This window comes from Neltuma alba, unplaced genomic scaffold, assembly GCF_004799145.2.
Source record: "Neltuma alba isolate B1F8T4 unplaced genomic scaffold, ASM479914v2 tig00003685_pilon, whole genome shotgun sequence".
NCBI lineage: Eukaryota > Viridiplantae > Streptophyta > Magnoliopsida > Fabales > Fabaceae > Neltuma > Neltuma alba.
Window position 1 is genome coordinate 1 of NW_021633387.1, and position 13,929 is coordinate 13,929.

Sequence of the window (13,929 nt, forward strand, 5' to 3'; positions counted from 1 at the left end):
GGATGACAACTAACAAAACTCTGAATGCTTGATGGGTAACTTCAACTGATCCCGGAAACGGATGTCCCCTAAAATTGAAGGAAATACATACTGCTCAACATTAAATGATCATGGAGATATTGTGTTATGTTCCTTAGTTTTTGCCAACTTGACTTGTATAAGTTTGTCCAGTATTGGGGGCTCCAAAGGAACTGGGTCAAGACAACGCTCTGCTGCAGCAACAATCACCTGTGGCCCAAACCAAAAAAACAAAGGAGAGGGCGAAGATAAACACGACTTCACCAACTATATAGCTAGATGAAAATCAAAGCTCAAAGTATGAACGTGACTTTAATTAATCATTCCAACCTCATCAAGCAAGAAGTCCATAGCAGCTTCGTCTTCAACTGTTTCTCTTAAAGAAGTCCTTAGGAACTGAATATCCAATTGAATTTGCTGGAACCCACTCCGATTAAAAGTATGGAGTCGAACAAATTCTTGTAGGCTTTTTAGGCATAATTTCACTATGGTTGTAACAACTGACTCCTGCAGTTTTACGAGTGAAGATTTGATAACTTGATATATGACGACTTGCTTTGACTTTAGAATCACCAAGTTGGTAATTACACTATACCTGTGTGTATTCTACTTTGGTGAATATTTCAACCTTCTGCTTAAACAGTTTTGCTAAGTGTGTCTCTAAAAGCTGGCTTCTCGCTCTGTGAGTGTTTGACCTGCTGAGTTTCTCTTCACGCAAAGGGTTGCTTCTTGATGAAGCAGTACTTCCATTACTATCAGTCCTACGGTGCCTGCGCTTCCCTTGAGGCAAAATCTGCTTCACCTCATTACCTGTTATTTCGAGCTGGAAAAGAAAATACAAGAAATTAAAATATTCTGTTTATTCAACATGCATGTTTATCCAGGCAAATTTATGATTCCATCCTCTGAACTATCCAAATTATAGAAATTCGATCAAAACTAGTATTCATGTACGATCTCCAAACCAGTTATATTTTAATGCCACCCCAAAGGCATAAAAAATGGAGTAATCCGTCTAAAGAATAAAAAGGTATACCAACCTCTTGAAAGAATAAATCCACAAACATATGAACTTCTCTTGGTTCCTTATGCTGTGCAGAGAATAAAACCAATTTCAGAAACAAGCTGTCGCCATATTACAAAGCCTAATAAATCTGGAAAGGAAGACGTATGAGACAGACCTTAACCCAATTAGGTGTGTTAAACCTCTTCTTGAGGAGAAGTGATATCTTCTGAGTTCTCATGTTTATGTACTGAAAAGAATCGAAAGAAGTATATGTCAGTGCTTCTCAACTTAAAATGAGGCATGTTATAAAATGGAGGAAGAAAAAGGACAAGAGAACCTCCTTAGCAAAAACATTCAAACAAAAATGGTAAGGCAGAGCAGAAGTGCAGAACAAAAAGATGTCGCAAAGCTGGCCTCTAGGCCCAAAGAAGTTGCAAGCACATTGGAATAGGGTGTGCGTGAATATGATATTGACAACCTACCTGGTGCAGGAATTTTTCACCAGCTGATCTAAATTTCCGACAGATCTCTCCAGGAACAAAGGCGGGTCCCTGTTCATATCCTCTAGCACTACCACCTGAAAAGGAAGTTGCTATTTCCTGAAAATCACAAGGCATGCCCTGAGGATATGGAAGGAAAACTAAGTGCAGAAATAACTTATACAGGAACTTCAAAAAGCTTTATCAGAAGGATCCTTGCCTCGGTAATTCTTGGTATGGTAGTTTGTTCAATAAAAGCAGAAAGCTGTGACAGCACTAGGATGAGGCCAGCAATAGCTTTGTCTCCTTGAGCTCCCTCCGTCACACCCTGATCTTGAATGGCAGAAGCAAAATTTCTTCCAGAAAATAAAAGGAACTTGTCCTCAAGTTGCCTGAAAAAATCTTGCAATTCTTCTTGAACGATGTCAATAATGATCTCTCTTAGCCTAACAACTAGCCCTGAGTTATCATCAAGAATTTTGCGGAAGTCCTATAATAACCAATGAAAAGCATAATGAAATCAAACATGTTTTGCACATACATAAATATATAATCCATATTTACCCATCTCATTTAGACAAGTGTGCTTACCAGCAAGACACTTGAGCTGCCTTGGAGAACTGTTTTGGTGCTAGCATCTAGAGCAACTTGCAGAGAGTAATCCTCCACTTTTTCCTTTTTCAGGACTTTGACGAGGGAATCTGCCAAAAAGAAATTAGCTCCTTTTCAGTAAGACAGTTTCCATAGAATATTATTTCCCGTTAGTTCAATTCATGTATACAATAACCATCAAGCTATCTTGACGAGTCACCTTTTCACGAACCTACTGTTTGGGCCAAAATGTGCCACAGTTTTCGCCAACACATACAGTTTATAATGTTCAATTTTTTTGCTTTGTTTTTGTGTGGCAGCACAAACATTTCGAATTTTTAAGCTGAAACTAAGAAGTAAGAACTACAAGTTTCCTGCATACATAATCATAGAAGTAACCTGATATATCTTGCAGAAGATGAGATAATGCACTGCTAACATACAGCCTGACAGTAACCTTAGAAGCCTGCCAAGGAGAAAGTGTGGGGGAGAAGTAATTGAGAAGCTACATCCACATATCAAAATAAAATTTTAAATACTAATCACAAAGGATGACCTCAATAGTGTGGTCAGAGAGAGCAGCTTCCTGTAAAACATCATCAATCAGAAGTACATCATTCCAAACAACTCCTGCATCAAGATCATGCTTGATTTTAAAATGCAAGAACTCATAAACCGATAAAAAAGAAGGAAAATTATTTTAGTTTAGAGAAAATAATACCCATATATAAAAAAATTTGCTAAGTTGAAGAAAAACCATGGCATAGAATGCACATATACACTTCTAAAATGTTAGAACAATAAGAATTGAGGGTCTGCTTATTATTGAATCAATAAATAATCTGATCACATGCCTTAGACAAATTGTTGCACGAAGGACAAAAGTTAAAGTTTTGAAAAATATTGTCAGAAAATATTTATACAGTGGTTATCTTATATGATGCAATGCCTCTGGATGCAAAATGTAGATTAAAAACTTCTTGCTAAGGTCATGATTCACATCATCAAAAGGGCATTATTAAAGATCCATTCCATCGAATTAAAAAGGCTTCCAGAAGCAGTACAAAACTAAGCAGATGCTTGCAGTGTCAGCACTTAGAGGAAACAAAAACAATTACGCACATTCACGATTTTTTTTTGGGGGGGGGGTGTTGGGGCTATTCCACTGATGAGTTCAAGAAGAAACGATCTGATCAATAGTCACACAAGCCTACCGTCCAGGAAATGATAACCTTCTCTTCTAATCAATATGCATTTCACATTAGCCAAGCATGGAATATTAATAACAATGAATTACTTTGGGCCTAATCCCCTCGAGATGTACAATATTTCCAGTGTCAACATGCCAAATATTTTATCATAATTATCAACACGAGATTGAATAGCATGTGTCAGATTGTCGGTGTTTCAAAGAAATTTCCTCATCTCCCCCTCTCTCTATTAGCCACTCTTATAACCCTAACTCTAATCTCATTCTTCTTGTACAACGCTTACCACATCATACTACATGTCGTGCATTTTACGTAATTACGTATACAGGAGGTTGACTAGTGTGTGTGAATGCTTCAAAGAAAAACTCTCAACTCCGACTCCCTCTTGTTTAATAATAATAACAATAATACTACTACTACTACTACTTATAAATTGGAAAAACATGTTATGACTGTTGAAATGAAGAACTAATCAAGTATCACATCATAGACTAATGAGTCAAAGGCCATTGACTCTTACTCAAGGAGAGACTCAAGTATACAAATCATCAACTTTTAGCAATCAAGTAGAAATCCAGAGAAACACAGGAGCGTCAATAGAATCAAGCTACTTACGTAGAACCCCAAGTAGATCAGCTGCACAAATTCGTCTCTTTACATATTCCTCAATAACTATAAAGTTCCTAAAAATATTTCATCAAGAAAATTGTGTATTAGGTGAAATTGTACAGGAGATAAAGATACTTCATATTGTAGATGAGGTTACAAACTTGGTGATCAAGTCTTGAGCCAGATTGTTCAATTGCTTTTCTGAATCAGGAAATATTACTCGAAAAGCATGCACTGCCTCCACAAACTCTTGAACAGCTGCCTATATTGAGAGAAAGACACATGCATTTTTGGATATTAATGCTGGATGGAAAACAATAACAAGGAAAACCTAAGTCCAAGTTCCAGACACATAACATGGCCCTAGCAATAGCTGCATCAGCCATCACAAGTACACGCACTAAAATTGAACATCTTGTCTAGCCAAAGATAGGATAGCAACAACATCTTGAGGGGGAGAAAATGGCATTGAACAACAGAATACTATCACTATGATGCTTGATGTATCATGCTTCTAACCTCATGAGCAGAAGCAAAAGGAGAAGGATCGGTTGAAGCATTGTTTATCTCTTCTGGGTTCAGTTGAATGTCTGTAATAGACTGTTCCAACTTCTCAAGTAGCTTTGCCTTCAAATTTTCCACCTGCCAGTAGTGGAAAGATACTGCATATGAATTATGAATATGACCCTGAATAGTGAATACTTTAATATAATATTATTCCCTCCCACGGTTGATCTTCAAAATTCTGAGCAATATATGCAAGGAGCGGATAGATTTTACATGACCAAAAAAGCCTTCATCTTTCTAACCGTAAATTTTTAGATGATAGCCAATGTAAAAAAAAAAAAAAAGAAAGAGGCAAAAGTGATATTTATCTATCATTTCTTAACAGCACGTTTCCTCTAGAACTCAGAAGATGTTAAATGGGTAATTCCATTGAGGGAGGGAGGTGGTTAGGAGGAATGGAAGAGTAGTATGAAGAAAAAGAAATATCTACTTGGCTGCAATGACATTAAATGTGCAATTTTAAGGAAACGGAAAAGAGTGCCAAACCGGAAAGTCCAGCTGCTTAAGGAGCACTGCAGCCTCAGATCTTGCTTGCATGGATTCTGAATCGGAAAATAACCTACCCTGGTTATTGAGAAAAATGTCAAATTTTAGTGACAAGCTTCTCAGTTCTCAGAAACACAATGACCATCAGCTTGGAATTCATAATGATATCACGAGTTTCTAAATTCACTGTATTTTCAAGAACTCTTAAATCAAAATGAAGAAAACAAGGACAGGATGGTTGGATAATATCAAAGGGGGGAAATAGTGATACCCATTTCCTTAAAAATTCAAAATCAGCCTAGAGGAAATAGCAGAATTTACAGTATTAATGCTGACAGAATATAAATAAACACAGACCTCACTTTAGAAGATCTCTCAACTCTACTTTATTTTATTTATCTTCCAAATCCAAGAAAAACAGTAATGAAACCAAAGTCCACTACATGTTACAATTCCAGGACCCCCACACATCAATGAAATTCTACTCAGCTGCTAACAGGAGGACTTCTCTCATAAATAAAATCTCAACACCATAGCTCAGACCTTATTGCAAGAATGAACGTTAGTTATCCCAGGATTATTGTAGCTCCAAAGATCGATATTAAAGTATAAGCAATGCATTATTTACATGGTCCAGATGCCAACAACCAATGAAGAGAAATCAGGCTTATAGAATTACCATCAAATAGTAGAATCAGAAACAAAACCTGAGTATGATTGTTGGAGATTAGTAAAAGATTAGTAAATTGACTACTGAATAATCCTGGAGATTGCAAGGAAAATGATTGTTGCAACATCAAGCAACATGTGAAAACATTCACAGTTGTCTCTCCTCTTATGTTTTGATTCATGCATGGAGAGCCTAATAGAATAAGTAGAAATTACTGTACCTGCAAATTATTTATTATGATGGCTATTGATTTTTCAGATTCTCGTTTGCAATCTTGGAACGATGAGTCTCCATATGCCTGCCACAAGCCCACAAGGGAAACAGAAACAAGAGTTGTCTCGTCAAAGCAGCAGATTTATTACGTTATGTGAACCATGTCAATATTTTTTTTCAGGTGACAAATACACGCTAACATTTATTTCTAAAGAAATTGATATTTGCTAAATGTAAACAAAAACAAGTGAATGGATTGAATTGACAATAAAAAAACCATGCCAGCCCCACACAACCTTAAAGATTGGCATTGCTCCAGTGTAGAACCTGACTGCATCTGCATAGGCCTCTGATTTGATGCATTTTCCTAATCTATCAGGAAGATCATATATGAACTGCTCTTACACCAACATGAAAAGTGTGTTAGTCAAAGGGCCAAAACAACTAAAATCAAAGTTGACAAGCATAATGCAAATACTGATATGCTCAGTTTAAAACTATGTTTGGATGGATGAATTACAAGGGATGGAATGGCAAGGAGTTGAATGGTCAATTTGGGGTAACCTCTTTGTTATGAGATTTTTCTACAATGACGTGGAATAGGAAAGCTGTGTCACTGCTTTGATACCTGAACTTTACGAAGAAGATTGCAAGTCCGATGCAATTTCTCTACATGCTCTCTTTTCTCATAAAGAGAAGTGTTAACAGTATCACTCCTCGATTGCACAGACATTATCTGCATTGGAGATAAAAAAATAGGATCAAATCAAAAACACTTTTTGTTTTGATTTTTCAGAAAGAACAAGTAAACCATGATTGAAAAATTGACGCTGCGCTTACCTTCTCAAGAAGCTGTTCCATATTTGCCTCCATCCCGGAAATGTTACTTTTCATCCTGTTTGGCAAACCAAATTGTATCAAACATTCCGAGAAGAAATAAATGAAACAAGTTATTGAAACGCAAGAGACACACACCAAGAACAGGGAGGAATTTTTTTTTTTTTTAATGACAAAAGGAAAGGAAATTTGTATGAGCATTTGAATGACAGTGTAGACAGCGCGATTCGGAAACCGTATGTCATGTAACTCATGTATCAAAAGTTCGTAAGCAGTCATTTCCCCACCAAAAAGAAGCATAAATTAGAAAAATAATAAGCAGCGCAAAAAGGAGGAATAATAGTTAGGAAAAAGAAAACCTCTTTATTGTATCTGTGGCGCTGATGAACTTGTTATAATTCTCGTAAACCAACATTTGCAGATCAGTGTCAAGATTCTTTATTTCAGCCGCCATTTCAACATGCCTCTGGAGCAGACCTTCCAAATTCGACTTGTGTACCTTCATAATTTACCGATAAATGCACAAGAGAATCAAGCACTTCGTACTCCAACTTCAAATTCATTCTACCGTTACAACGACTCGCAATAATCCTATTCACTTTCTTCCTCAATTTCCGTGAGAAAAAAAACAGTTCAATTTCGACCACAAAAGACACTCCCGGGGTGGGGGTTGATATCAATTAGAATGAGAATTACCAGGTTATTCATATAGTGATCAGGATCGAAGGAGGTGGAGTTGATGTCATCAAGAGTGAGGGATCTGGACGAGCCAATGCTGGAGTTGGACGACACGGAAGGGTCCTGAGAGTAGAAACTAGAGAGAAGATCTCTCGTTCGCTTAGCTTTATCGTTTAACGATACTTCATCGGTCCCCATTTTCCTCTTTTCTTCGACCTAATCTGTGCAGACACTGCACCGATCTGTGAACTGAAATTGTTTTGTTCAACGAGGTCCGCCCGGGGCGGTAGTCCGGTAGTCCTGTATATTGTACTGGGGAAGGAAGGAGAAAGAAATGCTACCGGTTAATACCTCAATTGAACGCAGTCAAACAGAGTAAACCACCGTTTTGCTCAAAAAAAAAAAAAAACAGAGTAAACCACCGTGCGCCCTGTTTATCACTGTACGGCAAGAAAAGCCATTACACCGAACGACGTCGTTGGTTATGTCCGCCTGGACTTTATTTTCCTTTTGAGCCAGCCTTTCTACATAAATATAATTCCTCAAGATCCGCATTGTAATTGAAATTTGATTTAAAAAATAATAATAATAATCAACCTCAACCCTTCTAGTGCGTTCCACGTTTTCCTTGCCTCTTCTGATCTATAAAATTCTCCCGTCGACGGCATTTGAAGCCTTCTTTCTCCCCATTTACCTAGCCCCCATTTTGCGTTCCGCCCAACTCCCGCCCGGCCGTAGTTTTGTCCGCTCTGTTTCTCTTTTTCTTCTCACCATCTCTTTCATTTGCTTTGATTATTGTCCTTCTCGAAAGATCGGGTCTTTGATAGTCAGGCTTCTCTCAGACCTAGGGTTTCGGGTGTTTGTCATCGTTTGATTGGATTTGATTTGTGCTTTGAGGGCATATGCCTTTGCAGATCACATCAATGTTTTCGGAGTTTCTGTGACCTACGCCATGCGTCGATTTCGTTTGCTGCACTCCTTCTCTGTTGTGTTTCTGTACTGGTTCTACGTTTTCTCATGAACTACCTGTCAATCCCTTGATTTCTCGCCTTCGGTGTTTGATTCCTTGTTTTATTTTGTATTTTGACCATTAGATCTCACAATCCAGTTTCGATTAATTATCAACCGTCACCCATTCGAGTAAGTTATTCGATTAGGAAAGCCCTTTTTTGAGTTTTAGGAAAATGGCTTCGAATCACCGTCCAGCAAGTTCGGGATCTGATGACCCAAGATCTGATGTTGTGGACGAGAGGAAGAGAAAGAGGATGCAGTCTAACCGTGAATCGGCGAGGCGATCACGGATGAAGAAGCAGAAGCAACTGGAAGATCTGACCAATGAGATCAGCCGATTGCAAAGTGCAAACAGTCAGTTAGTGCAGAACATAAAGGAAAAGGAGGACGCATACAATGAGATGGAATCCAAGAACACTGTCCTTAGGGCGCAGACTATGGAGTTGTTCGAACGATTGCGCTTTCTGAACTCAATACTTGAGATCGCTGAAGAGGTCAGCGGGCTTTCTGTTGAGATCCCCGAGATACCAGATCCTCTCCTGAAGCCATGGCAGCTTCCTTATCCGATACAGCCGATCACAGCTTCGTCAGACTTCGGCCTGCATTGACCTGAGGCTCCTTATTTTGTGCATTTAGTCATTTATCCCTTCCGAGTTGTCTGTTGGTATGATGTATTTCAATTGTTCTGTTGGGTTCTGATGAGTCTGTTAGTTCTCTGTTGGGTTTGTTAGTTCTCTGTTGGGTTTCTTTAGCCAGTGAAGTCAAAATATTAGGAGTGCTTTTGTCATTCTTCCTGTGGTTTGTCGGTGTGGTTCGTAGATTATTGGTGCTGTGTTGTCTGGGCTTGTGAAATATGCGTGCTTTTATGTTCTTTTAATTTATTATTTTCTATGTATGTTCTGTCTTTACCAGCAAAATAACGTGTATTGACCAATGGTTGTTCATTATAGCACTCCAATGGTGATTTGGAAGTCTGTATCAGTCGCACTGCTCTGAAATATCGTTCAGTTCTGAGACATCAAGGTAGTGTTTTACGTTGAAGTCATGACGAATCAAGCATGCGTTTGCTATGACGAGGTTTTCTATACATTTTTCTCATATTTTGCTTTTCAATTTCTGAAATTTCCTGGATTTAAATTAGCGCCAGTTTGTGCTGCGAGTTAGAAAGTTCATTAAACAGAATCTACCAAAGCGACTAGCTCAAGTGGATGTTAAGAGGAGATTTCATCATTCGATGGAGTTGATTCAATAAAATACAGAATCATATGTTTGAAGCTATCATCATTCGATTGACAGTGCGCCTTCATCCAATTTGCAAAGAGCTTCTTAGGAATTAAAATGAATGGATTGGGAAACGACAGCGAGGTATCATTCGAGTTGATTCCGATATTCCCGTGAACCTATTCGCTCATCCTCTCCATTTAGCCTCCATAAAACGCGGCTTTAACAACTTAAGACGTAAAACAGTCATGCCATTTGGGAAATAAAACGAATGGATCCGAAAAACTGTATGACTTTATCAATCATCACGGATAATTTCTTAAAATAAGAAGATGGTGCCTCTAGTAGTGTCGGTGGTAGTAAGCTGTTTACATAATATTACCAAGCAAAGCGAGCTGGGTACCATAGTAAAGTATCCTTCGAGCGGATTCCAGTATTCTTGTAGATTATTCAGAAGCTTCTTTTATGAGTCATATTCAATGTAATTAGATTCATGAATCTTCAAAATGTTGCAGCCATAATGATTATGATTCAATAAAAAGCATTTGATAGAAGTTATGAATTAATTTTATTGTTGGGGTAGTTGTCTAGCTAAACCGTGGTGGGGAAAGAATAGACGGCTAGCGTGTCTTGATTGGCAAAGAAGGGGTTAAACTACCACCGCCAAATATCATACTGGTACATGTTTCCTCTGCATTGCTTTATCTCAGGTCAAACCTCCCCTGACCTGAAGGGAAAGGATACTCGGCAACCCCCTTTTTTCTAATCCCTCCTTTTAAGAGGTTCAATCCTGTTTATTATTTTAGGGTGTTAGTGCTTACTTTTTTTTTCGTTAAAAAATAAGAATTTATTTAAAAATTTTTGCCAAGCATTAATATCATGTTTCGCTATTCTTTATAAGAGTAACTCTCCAAAAACATATTTTGTATTTGTAATATTCAAACTCAAGACGTGATTGAATAATAATAATAATAATAAACATTTTTTTATTAGATTATTAGTCGAATCCCTCCTAATATCTAGAGCACGCGAAGTTGCCAGTGTTTCCCCTTTACATCAAGAGAAATAAAAGCATTCATATCTCGGGCCATGCCTACTGCACCCAGAAGTTGCCATGAGCCCTTGAAGAGATGGGGAATTGCTTATGAATTATGGTCATGTGCTTATATTAACAAGGTAGCAAACGTGAAGTAGAGATAACGGGAGAGGATCCTCATCTAAAGCTCCTCAAATTTTGAAACTCCCAAGTAAGTCTCACCAAAAGGATTACTTTGAAGGTTGAATTTGAACCGCTTGCTCTCCATACAAGTTTCTCAGTGAAGCAGCCGTTGCGGGGAGCAATTTCACCAGTTTCAATCATCAGGCAAGTAAGTAATCGGATTACTATATATAAAATGATCTTTTTTACTACTACCTAATCTTTAATACTACCTTTAATATAAGACCTTATTTAATTTTAATTTTGATTTTAAATATAAGACTTCAATCCACTTTGTCTCTCATATTTTTTTTTCTCAAGATAATCCTTTTAATAATAATAATTCTAACCAATATACTTGATTAGCAAGAGTATTTTAGAAAATAGAACATTTATTTATAACAAATAACTAACTTAACTTATTTTCTTAATTAACTCAAATTAGTCAACTAGCTCTTATATTTAGGACTGGAGGTAGTATAAGATCTATTTAACTAACTCGAAGATATTAAAGAAGTTAGTTAAGTTAGTTATTTGTAGCAAATAAATGTTATCTTTTCTAAAATACCATTATTAATTATGTGTATTTGAATTCTCCGTTGATAGTAACTTTTTAACATATGCAATTATTATAAAAATTAATTGAGAGTAAAATAGATAAATATTAGAGATAAAATATATTGAAGTCTTATATTTAAAATCAAATTAAAAGTCAAACTAGCTATTATATTAAAGTCAGTCAGAGTATTTTTTCACCAAAATAAACATTAAAAAAATCGCAGAGATAAGAGTTACTGATTATTTCACGCTCAAATAATAATTAATAGCTATGTGCTTATACAATGTAACAGACAAAGATGATATGATTTTTTTTTTTTAATATATATACCAAAGCTAACATGATCACCACCGATGACTTTCACATACATGCGGCTATCAATTATCGTACGTGCGGCATTCATCGGTCTCCGGGTTGTCCTTGCAATAGTTCTCAAGTGGGTCGGATTCTTTCTTCCTGTCCCTCGCGTGGCTGGCCGCCGCGCTCAGCTCCTCCACCTCGTCCCATGCCGCCGCACATTCACCGCCCGCCGGGTCACCCGAGCATGCCTCCTCCGCGTTCTTTATGCTTTCTTCAACACTGCCCGATATTCCTTCTGGAGCAGCACGCACGGGTCGAACGGAAGCAAGTACTCGCCCGGAACCAAACTTGGCCGGACACCTTTGGGCGAGTAGCAGCGGGAAGTTGACGGTGTGTGACTTTTGCGACGAGTCGGATGCCCTGGGCACAATTCTCGGACTTGAAAGGCTCACACCGCTTATTGTTGCCATTCTTGTTCCTCTCTTGAGTTGATATTTAATGGGGAGAAGGCAATTGAAGACATGCAGATATATAGATGAAGCCTGGCAGCCGGGTTTTAAAAATCACAAACTTCTTATCATGTGACGACCAGTTATGTGTTGCCACGTGGAATCGTGTTGAGATATTTTGCTGCGGGAAAAGAATGAAAAATCTTTTTTTTGGAACTTCCACATGCAGGGGATGATAGGAGGCCACAACTGGGATTCCGTCGGCTAATGTATCGCGGGAGGGAGGAAGATCTACGAGTGCGTGGAGGAGTCAAAAAAAAGGGAAAAATCTTGATATTTTGGTACGTTTGATGCCATTTGTCTACTAAATTTTTGTCTGCAGGTGAAAATATCAACCGTCCATCTGCATTCTACACGCTCCTGTATTTTCCGCCACCCACATGTTAATTGCCCAACAATAACTGTCAATAATAGGACACAAACTTGAAAACATATTTTTTTTTTTCAAGTCTTAAAGTTAATATAAAAGTGTTGATGGTGCACAAATTAATTTTTGGAATAAAAAAAATATAAACGAATTCCCATTAGAAGGATTTCTAGGGAAAAAAAACCACGCTCGAATAGTAATGTAGATGGTGAGGAAAGGAAATACCTAACTAATAAATAAAACAGTCAAATAATTGAAAGAAATACTTTTGTTGGCCTGAAAATGATTAAAATAAATATAAATTCGACTTTTTTATTAGAAGTCTTTTTATCCATCTTAAATTATTCTCTTTACTAAAATAATTTATAGCATCTTTCTGTGGCGACGCAAGTTGTCTCCTAAGCCATACTAGTTTCATTGTTCATACTCACACGGGCTCTCAAATATATTGGTTAATTTGGTCTACATTTCTTGGTCGGCCATGAAAAAATTGGTCTCCAGCACTGCAATGCAAGGCCACGGAACTCACTTCAACAAAATTAAAAGCAACGGAAGATGGGTACGTACTGGCAACCTGGTTTGACGAATAATATACATGGAAGAGAAGCGACCCCGCATGGCAATTTGAATGCATAAATATAAAAACTAGTTTGTAGTGTAACTGAGAACGGGAGATAGTACAACATTAATCCCTTGCAGAAAGAAGCCGGGTGTTGAGAAAACGTGTCTGAAAACAGAAACATTCCTGAGGTATAATATTCATTCAGGTGGTACAAAAAGCTAATGGCAGTTCGCCGCATAGGAACCCCATGATCACAGAATCACTTGTGCAGTTGTGTGAAAATGATTTCTGTTCTGAAATTGAACTCATCCTTTTCGGCTAAATGTTTGATGAGGGTCATCACTTAATTTAGCCAGAATTCAAGGGAGACGGTTCACAGCATTCCGTTGAAATATTGAACTTGTTGTTATCAATGTAATCATAACAGGGATGCTATTCATGTCTACATGCTATTCATGTCTACTTCCGCGCATAATTTACGTGAACTAGCTAGCAAGTCTAGACGCCCCTCTCATCTGGTCAACCGAATGCCTTGATCATGGGTATCGGAAATTAGAGGAGCTGCTCGCACTGATTCTGCTAGCACTCAAGGTTTAGTGCACCCCAGCAAACTGGCCACGTCAAATTTTATTCAAATATTAACCATCCTTTACCTTTTCTAAATCAAAGTGAGTACCATCACTAATTGAGCGTCCGGGCAGAGCTTAATCTCACCATTTCCCTCACAGATTCCTCTTCAAAGTTTATCTAAATTCAGGGATCCAAGCAAAGCATTAGCTTTGCGTTCATCCCGCGTCCTTGTACCAAACTATCATTCATGTATGCGGGGTTACGTCC

General features: G+C 37.8%; 3 protein-coding genes across 3 annotated transcripts; 1 reads left to right on the forward strand and 2 right to left on the reverse strand.

The window, feature by feature from the left end:
* Positions 1-104: 104 nt before the first annotated feature.
* Positions 105-7,716, reverse strand: LOC114742227 (vacuolar protein sorting-associated protein 51 homolog). The gene is made up of 20 exons (XM_028930506.1): positions 7,384-7,716; positions 7,047-7,186; positions 6,691-6,745; positions 6,479-6,586; positions 6,147-6,245; positions 5,858-5,935; positions 4,968-5,045; positions 4,434-4,556; positions 4,076-4,176; positions 3,921-3,988; positions 2,651-2,724; positions 2,494-2,560; positions 2,095-2,204; positions 1,724-1,993; positions 1,507-1,623; positions 1,200-1,271; positions 1,059-1,109; positions 614-841; positions 349-525; positions 105-228 (listed from the first exon to the last, which is right to left on the reverse strand). Exons 1-20 carry the CDS (start codon positions 7,561-7,563, stop codon positions 109-111), a joined length of 2,316 nt encoding a protein of 771 aa, XP_028786339.1. The 5' UTR covers positions 7,564-7,716; the 3' UTR covers positions 105-108.
* A 319-nt stretch (positions 7,717-8,035) lies between these two features.
* LOC114742219 (bZIP transcription factor 53-like) lies at positions 8,036-9,392 on the forward strand. Its single transcript, XM_028930498.1, has one exon. The coding sequence runs from the start codon at positions 8,550-8,552 to the stop codon at positions 8,982-8,984; it is 435 nt and encodes a 144-aa protein (XP_028786331.1). The 5' UTR covers positions 8,036-8,549; the 3' UTR covers positions 8,985-9,392.
* A 2,184-nt stretch (positions 9,393-11,576) lies between these two features.
* On the reverse strand, positions 11,577-12,169 carry LOC114742224 (calvin cycle protein CP12-2, chloroplastic-like). Its single transcript, XM_028930502.1, has one exon. It carries the CDS (start codon positions 12,122-12,124, stop codon positions 11,732-11,734), a length of 393 nt encoding a protein of 130 aa, XP_028786335.1. The 5' UTR covers positions 12,125-12,169; the 3' UTR covers positions 11,577-11,731.
* Positions 12,170-13,929: the final 1,760 nt, after the last annotated feature.

Bases quoted from the DNA above. Each gene is read 5' to 3' on its own strand.
- LOC114742227 (XM_028930506.1), bottom strand. From the start codon at position 7,563: ATGGGGACCGATGAAGTATCGTTAAACGATAAAGCTAAGCGAACGAGA. The intron at 4,557-4,967 runs GTTTGGCACTCT...CACTACTGGCAG, and splicing joins TTAAGCAGCTGGACTTTCCG to GTGGAAAATTTGAAGGCAAA. The intron at 1,272-1,506 runs GTAGGTTGTCAA...GATTCTTTTCAG, and splicing joins GTGAAAAATTCCTGCACCAG to TACATAAACATGAGAACTCA.
- LOC114742219 (XM_028930498.1), top strand. From the start codon at position 8,550: ATGGCTTCGAATCACCGTCCAGCAAGTTCGGGATCTGATGACCCAAGA.
- LOC114742224 (XM_028930502.1), bottom strand. From the start codon at position 12,124: ATGGCAACAATAAGCGGTGTGAGCCTTTCAAGTCCGAGAATTGTGCCC.